General features: G+C 38.3%; 1 protein-coding gene across 3 annotated transcripts in view; it reads right to left on the reverse strand.

Moving 5' to 3' along the window:
* Positions 1-15,944, reverse strand: part of DGKD (diacylglycerol kinase delta) — an 83,888-nt gene that overhangs the window by 33,519 nt on the left and 34,425 nt on the right. For all 3 annotated transcript variants that reach the window (XM_042458174.1, XM_042458175.1, XM_042458176.1), the window contains 6 exons: positions 11,720-11,824; positions 9,752-9,884; positions 9,270-9,376; positions 5,360-5,485; positions 2,117-2,219; positions 1,300-1,462 (listed from right to left, as the gene is read on the reverse strand). In XM_042458174.1, the coding sequence (XP_042314108.1) occupies positions 1,300-1,462; positions 2,117-2,219; positions 5,360-5,485; positions 9,270-9,376; positions 9,752-9,884; positions 11,720-11,824 (737 nt within the window). The remainder of the gene's footprint in view (positions 1-1,299; positions 1,463-2,116; positions 2,220-5,359; positions 5,486-9,269; positions 9,377-9,751; positions 9,885-11,719; positions 11,825-15,944) is intronic.

Consider the following 15,944-nt stretch of genomic DNA (forward strand, 5'->3'; position numbering starts at 1 on the left):
CTGCCCCCTGTTGTTATCAAACATTCATCTGCCATTTCTTGTTGATGTTAACTGCTGTCAGTTTCAACTTATGGCAACCCTATGAATGAGAGTCCTCCACCACTCTATCATCAACAATCCTGCTCAGGTCTTCTAGACTCTGGGCTGTGGTGTTCTTGATTGAGTCTAAACATCTGGAAGATGATCTTCCTCTTTTCCTGATGCCTTCTACGTTCTTCTCATGATATGGCTGGTGTATACCAATCTCAGTTTAGTCATCTTGGCTTTTAGATAGGGTTCGGGCTTGATTTGCTCTAGGATCCATTTATTGGTCTTTTTAGCAGTCCACAGTGACTGCAGAACACTTCACCAGCACCAAGTTTCAAGTGAGTTGATTTTCTTCTAATTAACTTTTTTCACTGTCCAGCTTTCACAAACATACAATAGAAATAGGAAATACAATGGCATGGACAATCCTAATTTTAGCATTCAATGATAACTCTTTACACTTCAGGATCTTGTCTAGTCCTTTCATACCTGCCCATCCAAGTCCTGGTCTTCTTTTGATTTCTTTACTGCAGTCTCCATTCTGATTATTGACTGTGCCAAGGTATAGACAATCTTGACCTATTTCAATGTCTTAATTAATCTGCTTTAAAGTTATGTAAATCATCTGTGGTCATTATTTTTGTTTTCTTTAATATTCAACTGTTAACCTGCCTTTGCACTTTCTTCTCTGATTTTCTTCCTCCAATTTTCACGCCTCCTTCCTCTGAGTCTAATCCTGCTTTACATATGGCATTTTCGACAAACATGTTGAACACATATAGTGATAGGATGCAGCTTTGCTTGATTCCCTTGCCAACTGGAAACCGTTCCATTTCTCTGTATTCTGTCCTAACGATAGCCTCTTGTCCTGAGTACAGGTTACATATGAGGACAATAACATTTCTTTTAAGAGTGATCCATAATTTTTCATTATCTGTCCCTAGTTACTTATTTCTCCTGAGTACTCTGAGTGTAGCATTCACTTCACTGGGGGTTCATCTTCATATCATTCACATGGAATATCTAACACAGTTCAGAGATGTATACCTTAGCTCACATATACAATCTTTGTCTGTGAATCCAGTGGACACTGGCAACACTATTACTCAGATACACTCAATAAAGTTTTTTTTTAAAAAAAGACCTCAAAAATGTGGTGATTTTGTTTGTCCACCAACAGGGGAGGAACTGGATAGTGCTAGAAAAAGAATGGATTTGTTTTTGTTTTTTTTATTTTCTGCAGGCACCATTCAGGAAAATAACATCTCTTACCCAAGGTGAGGACCACCATTCATGAGATCAAACACCTGTGCAGGATTCAGCAGCTGTTTGAACCTTCGTAGGAATTTTACACCCTGGTTGTCTCCACTTTTTGAGTTGACAAAGACCAGCAAAGGGCTTGTACATGAAGGGGGACATGTGGCTTTCCAGAAACCTAAGTGGAAAAAGCAAAAGCAGAGAATCGTTAAATTATACTGTACTACCACAGGATGGCCAATATGCTTCAGCTAATATTCAGGCAACATACTATGCTAAACACACGGTCTTTTAAATATATTATCAATATGAACTATTTATGTTAAAATATAGTTGGTTTTTTTAGATCTACAAATTCAATCATCAGTAGATTGTCACACCCCATATTATTAAATGGCCTCATATTATTAAATATTGTGGAACACACTTCCTCAGAGTGTAGTGGAGTCTCCTTCCTTGGAGGTCTTTAAACAGAGGCTGGATGGCCATCTGTTGGGGATGCTTTGATTGAGATTTCCTGCATGGCAGGGGGTTGGACTGGATGGCCCTTGCGGTCTCTTCCCACTCGATGATTCTATCACAATATTATCTAGATAACAATAAGTATAATAATTTAAATTGTATCCTTCTGGTTATCTATTTGATTTCTACAAATCTGTAGCCTAGTCTTGCTGCCTGTTTTAAAAATGATGAGGAACAAGACGAGGGAGGGAGCTGTCAAGTTCATGCCACTTGTCTTATCAAAATGGTAGTCTGCTGTGTTGTGCCTTGACTGCCAATCAAAAAGGGCAAATTGTGAAGGCAACACTCAGAAACATTGGTTGATACTTACCATCTGAATCAATGCTGTTGAGAGCTGTAGGAGGGATGACAGATACCTTGCAAAGGCCTAGAGGGCATTTGGTTGGTAACAAGTCTCTACATGAGGTATGTACCTGGAACAACAAAATTATACCATCTAAAGTTTTCTAACCTCATTTTCATTAGTACAGAATTGTTTTGCTTCCATTCAGCTATTTGAACAAATAAGAGATTTGTAAAAACCTGGAAAAAAACCTGGGAACAAACTAGGTTCACAAAATCATTTAAAGAATATATACCTTGGGGTATACTGTATGTATGGACTTAGAAACTTCAGTCTTAGAAACCTTAGGCTATTTTTACAAATTAGACTGATTTATTTAAACAAATCTTGGTTTAACTAACTATGCTTAATTAAACTGGGTATAAGTGGAGGTCTGCACACTCTCACGTTGCCCTTGCCTTGCTGACCTTGGTACTTCAGCTATGATTTACAAATTGGAATTTTGTGTTATATCTGAGATAGGAAACTGCCTTACATCCTGGATCTCCAAACTGAAACATGAAACAATGCTTTGGAACTGAAGATTAAATCAAAATTTGCTATTTCAGACATAATACAAAACTGTGTCTTACACCAATCATGAGTGGTTAGAAGGCATTTACAAATCTGGGTTTTCAATGCAGATAAAAATGGTTACATCAGTCCTGACTCTTTATGTAAGTCAACTAAAGATATACAGTAATCAGTTCACTTGTTATGAGCCTTACTAGACTGAATTATTAAATCAAGCAAGAACTGGTAAAGGATGGATTTGTTAATTGGAAACAAATACAAACATGAAGGAATAAACAAGAGTGGGTAAGGTTAAATAATGAGAGCATTACTTAAAATGATATTGATAGGAAAACAAGGGCCCAAGGTGTTTTAAAAAGATTTTGGAGATCACGATATTCTTTCCTTACATAGTCACACACAACTATAAACAAATAAAATTACACACAATTTGATTTATCTAGATATTTTGGGCTTCTCTTTTTGCTTGTTTAAATAACACTCTTCAACTACACATGTAAATTGTCACATATTTCCCACACTGTTATTGGTGGAAATATTTGTGAACGATTTCCAGGTGTAAATTTTTATAAGAAACAACAGAAAATATTTACTTTACGATTAAGAAGCTAGTAGGATAGATAATGATGATAATGTTAAAGAGGTGCCACAAACTGTTTCATATTTAATGCTGGCATTAAAAACTAAGGTAGCTAGAGCTTATTCTGCAACATTTCAAAGGTTTGAGGCAGAAGCCCTACAATCAACCTGAAGGCACTTGCTAAATCAGAAAGCTGACAGATTGTGATAAGATAAAATGTAATTCAACTAAATGTATTGGGTACAGTTATAAACACCTATTGGTGGACCTGATAAAAGACATAAATGCAAAGCCATAGTACAGATCAAACCACGTAGATACCACCAAGAGATAACTAGGACTAACAACATCCTCAGCCAAATCATCACATAATGCTGGCTAAGAAGACACATGACAATCGAGAAAGGCAAGGTCCAACTAACTGGGATTTGAAGATTGATCTGAATTATGTTTCTTTATTTTATATCCCACTTTTCTACCAAAAGGGATTCAAAGTGGCTTACAGGATAAATTTAAGCAAAGCAGTTAAAGCAGTAGTAAGTACAGAAGTTTTAAAATGTATTAAATAGTATCTTCAATTAAAATACTATTTTAAAAACATTATCATTTAAAACAATTAAAACCTAAAATATACAATATATATTAAACCAGCACAATTACGCATCACTCCACCCTGGTCAGCCAAAGCTGAATGCTTATTTAAACAAGAAGTTTGCCTGCTGGTACAAAAACAACAGAGAGGGGGCAAACTGAAATTCACTTGGTAGGGAATTCCAAAGACTAGGAGCAGCCGCCCAAAAGGCTCTATCTCATGTCCCCACCATTGAAGCCTCGGAGGGTGATGGGATGAGAGAAAGCCTGCCTCTCAAGATTGTAAGATCCTGGCAGAGTTGTATGGGGAGATATGGTCTGGACCTAAGCTGTATAGGGCTTTATAGGCAGGCAAAAACCAACACTTCGAATTGTGCCTGGAAACTGAACAGTAGACATCAAAGTGGAGCTGTTTAAGCAAGGGAGCGTTGGGCAAGCCACATGGTCTCAGCCTCAGAGAAAACAATGGCAAACCTTCTCTGAACCAATCTTGCCAAGTAAACCCCATGAGAGTTTGGCCTTAGGGTTGCCATAAGTTGAGAATGACTTGAAGGCACACAACAACATAATATACATTATAGAAAGCACATACTCAAATGTACATTCTCAAATCATCCCTTGTATAATACAAGGGAATACTATTAACCACGGTAATTTCAAAAACAAAAGTTTTAAATTCAGATGTTTTAAAGGGCATAGACCTTTTGGACAATAAAATCCTGTAAAAAGACTTGAAAAGAGAAAACAAAATCAAGAGCTTTCCTAATTTTAAAAATCCTTAGGGCTTGTGCTATTAGATCTAATTTTCTGTCTTTTAAACTGTGTGCTAAATTTTATTTTATATTACAAATAAACTGTATAATTCTTGTTATGATCTCTAATTCTTATAAATTATGTGCATATAGTTCGTAACATCTGTTCAGGAGTGATACCTGGTCTGGGGAGAGCCAAATGCCTAAGTAAATCATGGTAAATGTAGAGTTGGCAAAGTACAGAAGTACAGAGAACACATTAAGGCATCATGTGCCATACACTCTTATGTACATAATACAAAAAGATATTAATTATCTTTAACATTTGCACTTAGCAATCTGTGCTGCACCCAAAATAATTCAATACTGTACCTGACTAGGGAGCCTATTAAAAAAAAATCCAAGATAAAAGAGAACCTATATTTAAGATTAAGATTCTGCATCTGAACTGTCCAATATATAATTTACAATTGTTTTCAGATGTGACCTTTATTTTGTGGCAAAAGACCAATAAGCAAGTCATCTGGTATTCTATTTATATAATACTTTTTATTAATCCTTCTGCGGCTGAGGGAACATTAATCATTAGGTTGCCACTTAGGACACATCTTCTCACAACAGAACCAGTGAATAGCTGTGCAGATTTCACTTTTTAACACTAATCAGAGGAATGGTATTTGGTAAAAGTAGGCTAAAAGATTTCTTACTTTTCTTAAGTAGCACAGCCGAATAAACACACACACACACACACAACCATAGAACTGCTCAACTTACCATAGCTTTGCACCAGAGACAGCGCCAGTCTTGCAAGCGCAGGACACTGCCACAGGTTTTATCACACACTGTGCATTTTGCACTCACTGGTAGGTTTCCTTCAAGCCACTGGTGTGGCATAGAAATCTACAAAAAAACAAAGAAGAAGTCTCTTTTTTATAGCACTCTACCAAGAGCCATTAGCCAGGTTTTGGGTTGCAACCTCCAGTCCTAGAGGGGTTCATGCTCTCCTGAAAGGACTGTGTTCGCAGTCTGGGGGTGCTTCTTGACCCATCGCTTCAGATGAGGAATCAGGTGAATGTGATGGTCAAGAGCGCCTGTTATCAGCTTCAGCTGATATGCCAACTGTGCCCTTTTGAGGGGTGACCTCAAAACTGTAGTACATGCACTGGTAACCTCAAAACGTGATTTTTGCAACGCACTCTACATGGGGCTACCCTTGTGTCTAGACTGGAAACTCCAATTGGTACAGAATATGGCAGCCAGGTTGAAGTCACTCCACTGGCTGTCTATTAGTTTCCGGGCACAGTACAAGGTGTTGGTTATCAGCTTTAAAGCCCTACATGACTTGGGTCCAACCTATCTAAGGGATCACCTCCTTCCATATAATCCGCCCCGTATACTTGAGTCTTCTGGGAGGAATTTACTACAGCCCTTAAAGACCAGATTGACAGCGACCTCCCAGAGGACATTTTCTGCAGCCGCTCCCAACTTATGGAATGGCCTGCCAGACGAGATCCGTCAAATTACCAATCTAGAGAGCTTCAAAAAAGCTATTAAGACAGATCTTTTCTGGCAGGCCTTCCCGGAATAAAATACTCGGCCACAAAAAAGACTTCCCCATTTATCAAACTCTGCCCATGGTTATTGTTTGGATTTTAAAATGTTAGTTTTAGTTTTATACTGTTTAATCTTGTTTTAAGGGGGGTACTATGTATATATGGATATATTTTAGTCTGTTGTACGCTGCTTTGATTGCTTGACAAAAAGCGGGATAAAAATAAAAACTATTATTTTTATTAATGAGAACCGATGTTAATTAGCAAAGACATCTTGACTAATTAACATATTGCCTGTTTTATTGCTAAGATGCTACAATGCATGCCAGATGGGGAGAACTGCTGCCTCCATGTCTTACTGGTAAGCTTTCTGGAAAAATGGAATCCAGCCACTATGGAAAAAAAAGAATGCTGGACAATATATACATTTGGTTGGTACAGCAGGACTCTTGTGCTCCTAACTGGCTGGTATAGATATTTGTCTAGCATGAGTGTCATTCCCTGGGCAACTAACTTGATCCCTCCAGAAGAAGACATTATGTAGGCTGTTTTCCAATCATCTGACAACTAAACCAATTTCAGTAACAACAAGGTTTCTGTTTTTATTAGTAGGTCAACAATACAACCGAAGACTAAAATTAGGATTGTCCAAACCACTGTCCTCCCCATTACCATGTACAGATGTGAGAGTTGGACAGTGAAGAAAGCAGATAGAAAGAAAATAAGCTCATTTGAGATGTGGTGCTGGAGAAGAGTGCTGAGGTCAAAAAGGCAAACAAATAGGTCCTGAAATTTCCCTAGAAGCCAAGACGATTAGATTAGATAACCTTTTGCAGACTCAAGGCTCTGGCTTCCTTGACTGAGTCTATCCATATGAATTGCAGTCTCTTTCTTTTCCTGAAGCCTTCTACCTTACCAAGCATTACCAAACATTTAACCATTTTCTCAAATTATTTTTTCTTCCCAACTCTTTATTTCTCTTATATTTGATTTTGCAGAATTTGTGATCGGTTTCACTTTCCTCATTTTGGCATTTGGGTTTTTATACCTTTCTTCTTAATTTGTTTCAATTTCTAGTATACATTTTCTGAGCTCCTATTCAAATCTCTTCAGGACATCTGGAAGTTTTAAAACTAATATTTAAAATAACTTGCAAGCATCCTGTCAAGATTACACCCCTCTCCCCAACTCCTGGCTTCAATTACTTCTTAATTAATCCCCTAAATTTTTGGAAACTTCTCTTTTAAAATTACAATGATGGACTTTTGTGGCAACTTTCCATTAGCATACATGCCCGATTTATTGCAGTAGCATCACTTTTTCCTCAGAGATCCAATTTCAAATCTTATTAGATCCTAAATACTACAGCATAAAGCCAAAGTCACATCCTATCCTCTTCTCTCTGCTTATCTATTCTAAAGCATAATCATTTGTGTAATGGACTGGATGAGGGCAAACAAGTTGAAACTTAATCCAGACAAGAGGTGCTCCTGGTCAGTCGGAAGACAGATCAGGGAATAGGGATCCAGCCTGTGTTAGATAGGGTCACACTCCCCTTGAAGACACAGGTTTACAGTTTGGGGGGGGACTCTTGGACTCAGCGTTGAACCTGGAAACCCAGGTCTCTGCTGTGACCAGGAGTGCTCTCGCACATTTAAAACTTGTGCACCAGCTGTGCCCGTTCCTTGTGATGTCGGATCTGGCCATGGTTGTACATGGCTTGGGTACATCCCATTTGTACTACTGTAACAGACTCTATATTCTTAAGAAGAATAGCCCTCCCTCCATGGCATCTGACTCTGGAGGGAGTGAAAAGACAGGCCCAACACCATCGGGCCTATCCTTAAGAAGAATAGCCCTCCCTCTAGTCCATCTGCCTTGGTCCAGGCCTCAGAGGGAGAGAAGAATTGCTGGACCTGATCCCCTTCCCCACTACCATTCCCTTCTTCTTTTGTGTTGTGTCTTTTTAGATTGTAAGCCTGAGGGCAGGGAACCGTCTAGTTAAAAATAATAATTGGAAGCCGCTCTGATAGCCTTTAGGGCTGAAGGGCGGGGTGTAAATACAACAATCAATCAATCAATCATACATGGGGGTTGCCTTTGAAAAGTGTTCGGAAAATTCAGCTGGTTGAAAGAGCTGCTGCCAGGCTGCTAACAGGGGCAGATTACAGAGACCATACAATGTCCCTGCTGAACAGCTTCATTGGCTGCCGGTTTGTTTCCGGACACAATTCAAGGTGCTGGGTATTACCGATAAGGCCCTACATGGCTCAGATCCACACTATTTGGCAGACTGTATTTCCTTATATGAACTGGCCTGGACTCTGAGATTTTCTGGAGAGACACTTCTCTCTGTTGCAACACCATCACAAGCAAGGTTGGTGGGGACGCAAAAGAGGGCCTTTTCAGTGGCTGCCCCTAGACTCTGGAACTCCCTGCCCAGGGAGATCAGAATGGCTCCCACCTTGATGGCCTTGCGTTGTCAGGTTACGATCTACTTGTTCACATAGGCTTTTAAGGAATTGTTATAAGGACAGACTGGGATGTTGTACCATGTTAAAAAAATTGATACAGTTTATATTTTATCTTTTTAAAATGTGTTTTATTCTTTTAATAACTACCTGTTTTAATATTGTAATAATTTAATTCCTTTTTTAATGTACTTTCCCCTATGTTTTTAACTGTACTGTTTTTTAATGTTGTGAAGCCACTGAATCCCAGTTCTGGGAAAACAGCAAGATACAAATATAATAATAATAATAATAATAATAATGATGACAGCCTGAACAGAATAATTAAAATCACTATAATTAATTTTCTCCTTTACTTTTTGGTCTATTAGTACCTCCATCTCTAGATCACCCCAGACTATTGGCCACACAGTAAGCAGTATATCCACCAATATAGTATCTTATTTGGGCTTTGGGTATTTCCATCCACACTGATTTTGTGAAGCAGTTTACTCTTTTAAGGTTTTTAGTTTAATGTATTCAACATCCTATTTGAAATAAAGAGCATCGCAGATGTTTATTCTTGGAAGTCTCCAGAGAACCTTAGCAGAGCATGGATATGCAACTTGCCTTTTACATTGTTGCTAGCCTTTCTTACATAAAAAATGTTATCATACATACCCCATCTTCATCTTCAATGATATCCTTTCCAATAGAAGCTAGTGTTGTCCATTTGCAGTTATTAGTTGCCCGGACAGCACATCTCTTGTGGGCTTTAAATTTACACACTGAAAAGGGTGGAAGGAAATGAAGCTGATAATTTTCAACGTTTTTATAATGACACATTAGAAAGACATTCTTAAGCTATTGCTTATTTTAAAGAACTAGGTATTAGTAAAAACATTCTAGAATAATATAACAATATTATTATTATTATTATTACCTGCAGAAAAAGCAAAATAGATATAGAATTAGATCCAAACAAATTAACTCTGTATTCCAGTTGCCCTCATTTTGATATAACTTTCCCCAATTTATACTGTATTTGTAAACTTGCTAGTTTTGTAAACAGCCTACTTCACTTGCCAGATATTAAGGTTTGACAATGGAAAATAATGAATGGTTACCAATAAATATATTTTGGGAGTGAAAGACATTTTTACCTTCACAGGAAAGTCCATGAGATGTGACCCCAGATAATGCCTCCCGACACACATTGCAGTACGTTGGTCGAGCGTGTGAACAAGCGTACCAGTTATGCATCCCTGAGAAATGGTCCATACTGTACTGAGTTGACTGAAAATGAATTAATGACAGAAAACCTAAGATAATCTTCCTATGAGACATTAAAATAAATACAGAATGTATTTTATAAGGCACTATTTATATCTAAATGCTTTGTAGAAATACTATCCACAGAAGAAAAGAGGAACGGGAATGTCATGCTGTAGAAGAAACTCTAGGGGGAATGAACAATCAATTGAAAAGTATATCTTCAGGTGAAATGGTAAACTCAAACCTACAGAATATGAAGACAATGAATAGTTTTGTAACTATAATGTGAATTAAATACCAACCAAATATTTTTAAATAGAACATTACTGTTGAATTGTTTTCAATCTGGCCTAAATTTGGCTAACTCTACTCCTATGGTCCCTAAAATAGGGTCCCAGCGGCCGTAAGATCCAACACACTTCCCCTTCCTTTTTGGTTGCTGTGAGTGCTCTACTAGTAGCAGTTCTTCACTAACAATAAGAACAAAGGGGAGACATTCAGGATGTGTGCCAGGGGATAAATGAGAGGATTTTGATATCGCAAGAGTGAAAGCCCACCTTCCAGTCACTGCCATTGAACCTGGATGAGGAGAACACAGTTGGGTACTATTATTTTCATTTACACTGAATAAAATGTGTGAGGAAATAAAAGGAAAAACAATGCCAACAAAAAGTTGGGAGAGATAAGAAAGAAAGGGCCAACTAAGTTTAAGAAGTGGCACTTCTGTCATGAATTCTTCTATTCCTACCACAGGTCTACTCTATAAGATTTATTTATTTAGCACCCTCAAATATACATAGAGCTGTACAAAAAACAAAACAAAACAAAAAAATAAATAAAATAAAAACTAAAAGCTCTGCTAAAGGCATACCAATCAATTCAATTTAATTTAAAAAGACATATATATCATCTAATTATGTATTGCTGACTTTTAACTGTAAATTTATGTAAGGCTGTCTTGAGTGATTTTTTGTGTGTGTTTTACTTCTTCCTTTACTTTTTTGTTACTGCCCTGAGAAAAGCATATTGGTATTGTTGCTGTGTCTTCAAGTCATTTCTGACTTATGGAGACCCTAAGGTGAACATATCAGAGTGTTTTGTTGGCAGGATTTGTTCAGAGGAGGTTTGTCTTTGGCTTCCCCTGAAGCTGAGAGAATCTGACTTGCCCAAGGTCACCTAGGTGGTTACCAGAGGCTAGTAGGGATTTGAACCCTGGACTCTGGAGTTGTACTCCAACACTCAAACCACTACAGCACACCGACTCTCAGAAAAAGGGTATACATGTGTGTACAGTATTTGTATTCTGACTAATTATCTGTAATGAAATAGCTTGCTGAGACAAATGATGATAGTTTTATGCCTATACAACAATATAAAAAGTGACTTCCATAATAAAAATACTACTTCTGGAATACTAACTCCATATCCTGCTTTTATTGAACACTATTTGACCATTTGTACATTGCATTGTACTGTATTATTCATTTATAAGGAAGTGTAACTCTTGCTTTCCAGTCTTGGATGACTCTCAATGACAACATCAATGGCTTCTGTACTATAGAACAATCATTATTTAGACAGCTAATATGAATGTTTTCATGCCCACCAACCTCATAAAATATTGAATAATAACCAGAGCTTGGAAACATTAATTTTTGAACAGAACTGCCACAATTCCTTGCCAGCCTAGCCACTGATAATGCTGACTAAGGATCATGAAAGTTACAGTCCAAACAAGTAACTTTTCCAATTTTTGGTCATAACTGCTGAAACATGTACAAACACTACATAATATATATGTTGAGGGCGGCACTACGTTTTAGGATAAGGAATCAATCTATATCTATACCTATTACCTCAAAATGTTCACGATTTTGTACAGTCTTCAGTGCTGCAATCCAGTCTTCCATTTCTTTTCTGTTATCAGCACACAAGATGAGCTTCCTACATGGAGTAATAACCTGTAGGATAAGAAAATAATGTATGTATCCTTAACACTAAAGGACAGGGTTAGGAAAACTGGCCATTGCAATGATGTTGGACAACATTTCTCATCTGCCTTGGCCAGCATAGCCAATGTTTTGGGATGATGGCAGCTACAGTCCAACAATATGAAGTCGAAGGCTTTCATGGCTCTTTTTCAACTCTTTTTTAGACCCTGCCACCCTGAGGCCTGCCATTAGCAACAGAACAATACACATGCAAATCACTCCTGCCTTTCCAGGTCACATAATATATATACCCAACTCCTTTCCAGGCAAGCATTCTCTGAAGATGTCAGCCATAGATGCTGGCGAAACGTCAGAAAGAAACTCTTTTAGAACATGGCCACATAGCTCGAAAAACCCACAAAAAACCATAGATGTAACAATATCTTGGTGCTAAAGATTCCTCACCTCTATTCTAGGAAGAAAGGAAAATGACAAAGCCTGTTTGTTGTACTCGTAACATCAGCTATTCTACAAGATGCAGAGAAAGCTGCAGTAACTAACTCTGACATTAAACAATGCCATTTATGGTATTAAACAACAATTAAAAATTACAATTTTTAAGATGACATCCAGTTCTCCCAAATAAACCCTGAATTTTATCCTATTCCTATAAAAAGTTTCCCTTGCTGCATATTTTCCACATCCCTATCACCACACAACACATCCAGGTTGCCCTGTTTTAAGAAATTTATGCCCCTTTCTTTTTTTAAATAAATACATACATTTCTATTCTGTAAAGTTTTAAATTTGCTGAGGCAGTATATTCCATTGTTGAACAGTTTTTACCATCAGGAAATTCTTCTTAATGTTTAGGTGGAATCTCTTTTGTATAGTTTGAATCAATTGCTTTGTGTTCTAGTCTCTGGAGCAGCTCTTTCTTCCCTACGACAATCTTTCAAATATTTAAACATGGCTATCGTATCACCTCTTAACCTTCTCTTCCCCTGCTAAACATATCCTGCTCCCTACATCTCTCCTCATAGTGCAGGATTTCCAGACCTTTCACCATTTTGGTCATTCTCCTCTGGGCATGCTTTAGCTTGTCAACATCGTTCTTGAATTGTGGTGGCTAAAACTGGACACAGTATTCAAGGTGAGGTCTAAAATAGAGTGGCACTATTATTTCCCTTGCTCTAGATACTAAACTCCTATTGATGGAGCCTAGAATCACAGTGGCTTTTCTAGCTGCTGCATCACACTGCTGACTCCTGTTCAGCTTGTAGTCTCCCAGATCCCTTTCGCTTGCACTGGTGTCAAGCCAAGTGCCATCCATCCTGTATCTGTGCATTTCATTTTTACTACCCAAGTGTAGTACCTTACATTTCTGTCTGTAGAAATTCATTTTATTAGTTTTGGCCCAGCTTTCTAATCTGTTAAGATCATTTTGAATTCTGATCTTCTCCTCTTGGGTATTGGCTACCCTCCTAATTTGGTGTTATCTGCAAATTTCTTAAACATGCGCTCTATTTTATCATCCAAGTCACTGATAAACATGTTGACTAGCACTGGATCCAGGACAGAACCCTTGGGAACTTGCTAGTCACTTCTCTGAAGGATGCCACTGGTGAGCAATCTATGGGTTTGGTCGCTCAAGCAATTACAAATCCACATTGTCTAGCCCACATTTTACTAGTTTGTTTGCCAGGACATCATTGGGAAACTTGTCATCGAGGAACTTGTAACTTCCCTCTCAATACAGACCTCCCATGAGTCCGCTCTTTACTCTTTCAGTCTTGCTCTCCTTGCTTCCTTGCCTCCCCAATCATCCTCCCCTCGGGTCCATCCTCATCATTGCCCATTCCAGGCCATGATGATGTTTGTCAGTGGCAGTGGCATAGGGGGAGGAGGATGATCTGGGCAGCCTCCCTGCATCCCTCAACCCACAATGAGTTTTCTTGCCAGGGGAGTAGCAATGATCTGGTGGTCTTCCTGCTGGACCTCAGCCCATGACTCCAGCATAGAATCTTTCAACTTCTTTTTCTTCTGCCTCTGTAGTAGGAGCATAAACTTGGATTACAGCTATATTGATGGGTTTTCTTATTTATATTATTTGATCAGAATTTACATTATACAGTGGGCCCTTGGTATCCGCTGGGTTTGGTTCCAGAATCCCTCAGGGACAAAAAAAAAATCTATGGATGCTCAAGTCCCATTAGTGGTACCCCGGGATACGAATTGATCGCGTTACGAAATTTCCGGGATACGAAAAAGTTACATTGGAAAAAACTGTTCCGGGTTACGATATTTTTTTCGGGTTACGAATTTTTTTTCGGCGCGAAATTCAAACCGCAAAGCGCGGCTAGCGGCTTTCCAGCACTAACGGAAAACCTTTTCGGGTTGCGAAATTACTCGGGTTACGAACGGAGCGGCGGAACGAATTAATTTTGTAACCCGAGGGACTACTGTACATACAATGGCACAGTAAAATGGTGCCTTTTATATAAAACGGCAAAATCTAGGTTTGCTTACTGGAATTTATATATTTGGGGGGATATTTTCAAGCCGTGGATACTTAAATCCGTGGATAAGGAGGGCCAACTGTATCCTTTGACTGCTTTTGCTATAACTCTTCTCATTGTTAATGCCCCTTTCTTCTTAGTTTTTCATTTCCTGAGTAAAACACTGTGAATTTATCCGGCTCAAAATGTCCCATTCCTGTCCACCCCAGTCACCCCAAGTGCTTTATTATAATGTTTATACATTCCATTTCTTGTTTTATTATGTCTAGCTTCCTATGATTCATGCATTTCACATTCTATGTTTCTATGCCTTGTGCAGCTTTGAACTTGCTTTTCTGTGTACATCAACAACTGAAGGTCCTTTCAGCTTGGTTCCAGTTGCATAATTAGCCACAGCGCTACTTGTAGCTGTCCTTTGCTCTACCCCAGTAGCTTACTGACTGCCAGGTACAAGCAACCCTCTAAAATCAGGGCCTATGAAATTCATTTCTGACAACGATATCACATATGTTTTATTGATTAATACCACTACCCTCCTTTTTGGCTATCATCACAATATGACTGGCACGCTATGGGCTCTCTCCCTGACTTTGAGATATATCTTAAAGATATATCAGTCTCAACAGAAGTATTTAATAAACTAATTTCTTTCTTTCTCTTTTTGGTCACTGTCTCATAGTACTAAATGCTGCTTAGCCTGCTGCTGTGAAATTCTCATATTATAACGAACTGCTACCCACTGCTGTCTCCAAGACTTTTCCAACATTTCCCAGCTGCCTTCAAAGTGCTGAAATATGAACTGATCCATTTGGCTAAACATGCCATAATGTGTCCTTTTACTGGAGTAGATGTCACAGTGACCACAAGAGACAGAAAAACAACTAAAGGATATACTGACCGGGTTTTGGATTAGCTTGAAATACAGACACATACCAGGAGAGAGGGGGGTCTAAACAAATCTGCTAAATATAACTATCCTGATGCAGCATACTTTTAAAGCAGCCAATACAAGAGTGTGATAGAGACAGATAACTATAGCTGTTTCCTCTTTACTCACATCCTGCCTGCCTTATGTACAATTTGTTAACCTTGAATTTGCCAAGAGACTGTCAACTATTTAAAAACAATGACTTATAGGATGTCTATATTTAATACAATAAAAATCATCCTGAACATAAATCCTATTGATACTAATAGGACTTAGGAGTCTGTTGTTAGGATTAAAATCATACACTCACACAAACACAGTGTGTGTGTGTGTGTGTGTGAGAGAGAGAGAGAGAGAGAGAGAGAGACAGACAGACAGACAGACAGACAGACAGACAGACAGCGAGAATATATATAATAAAGTTATTTAATTATCAATTGAAAATCTCCTGCTGCACCATTTATTTACGGTTCAGCTTGTATAGAATCTGATGGGCTCCTCCTTCAAACCTGTCCACCAGAATGCTGAAATCTAGCTGTGCTATATATGATCCTAAAATTCAACCAACTGATAAGCTTGTCTTTGTACATTATTTGGCAACTCCCTCTGTCCCTAGCACTTCAAAACAAATGCAAACCTTCAGTACTTTCACCAATTTTGTGTGTATTCTACTGTGTCAATCTTATCTTCCTCCTTTTTAGCA

Source organism: Sceloporus undulatus, chromosome 3, assembly GCF_019175285.1.
Source record: "Sceloporus undulatus isolate JIND9_A2432 ecotype Alabama chromosome 3, SceUnd_v1.1, whole genome shotgun sequence".
In the NCBI taxonomy this organism is placed as follows: domain Eukaryota; kingdom Metazoa; phylum Chordata; class Lepidosauria; order Squamata; family Phrynosomatidae; genus Sceloporus; species Sceloporus undulatus.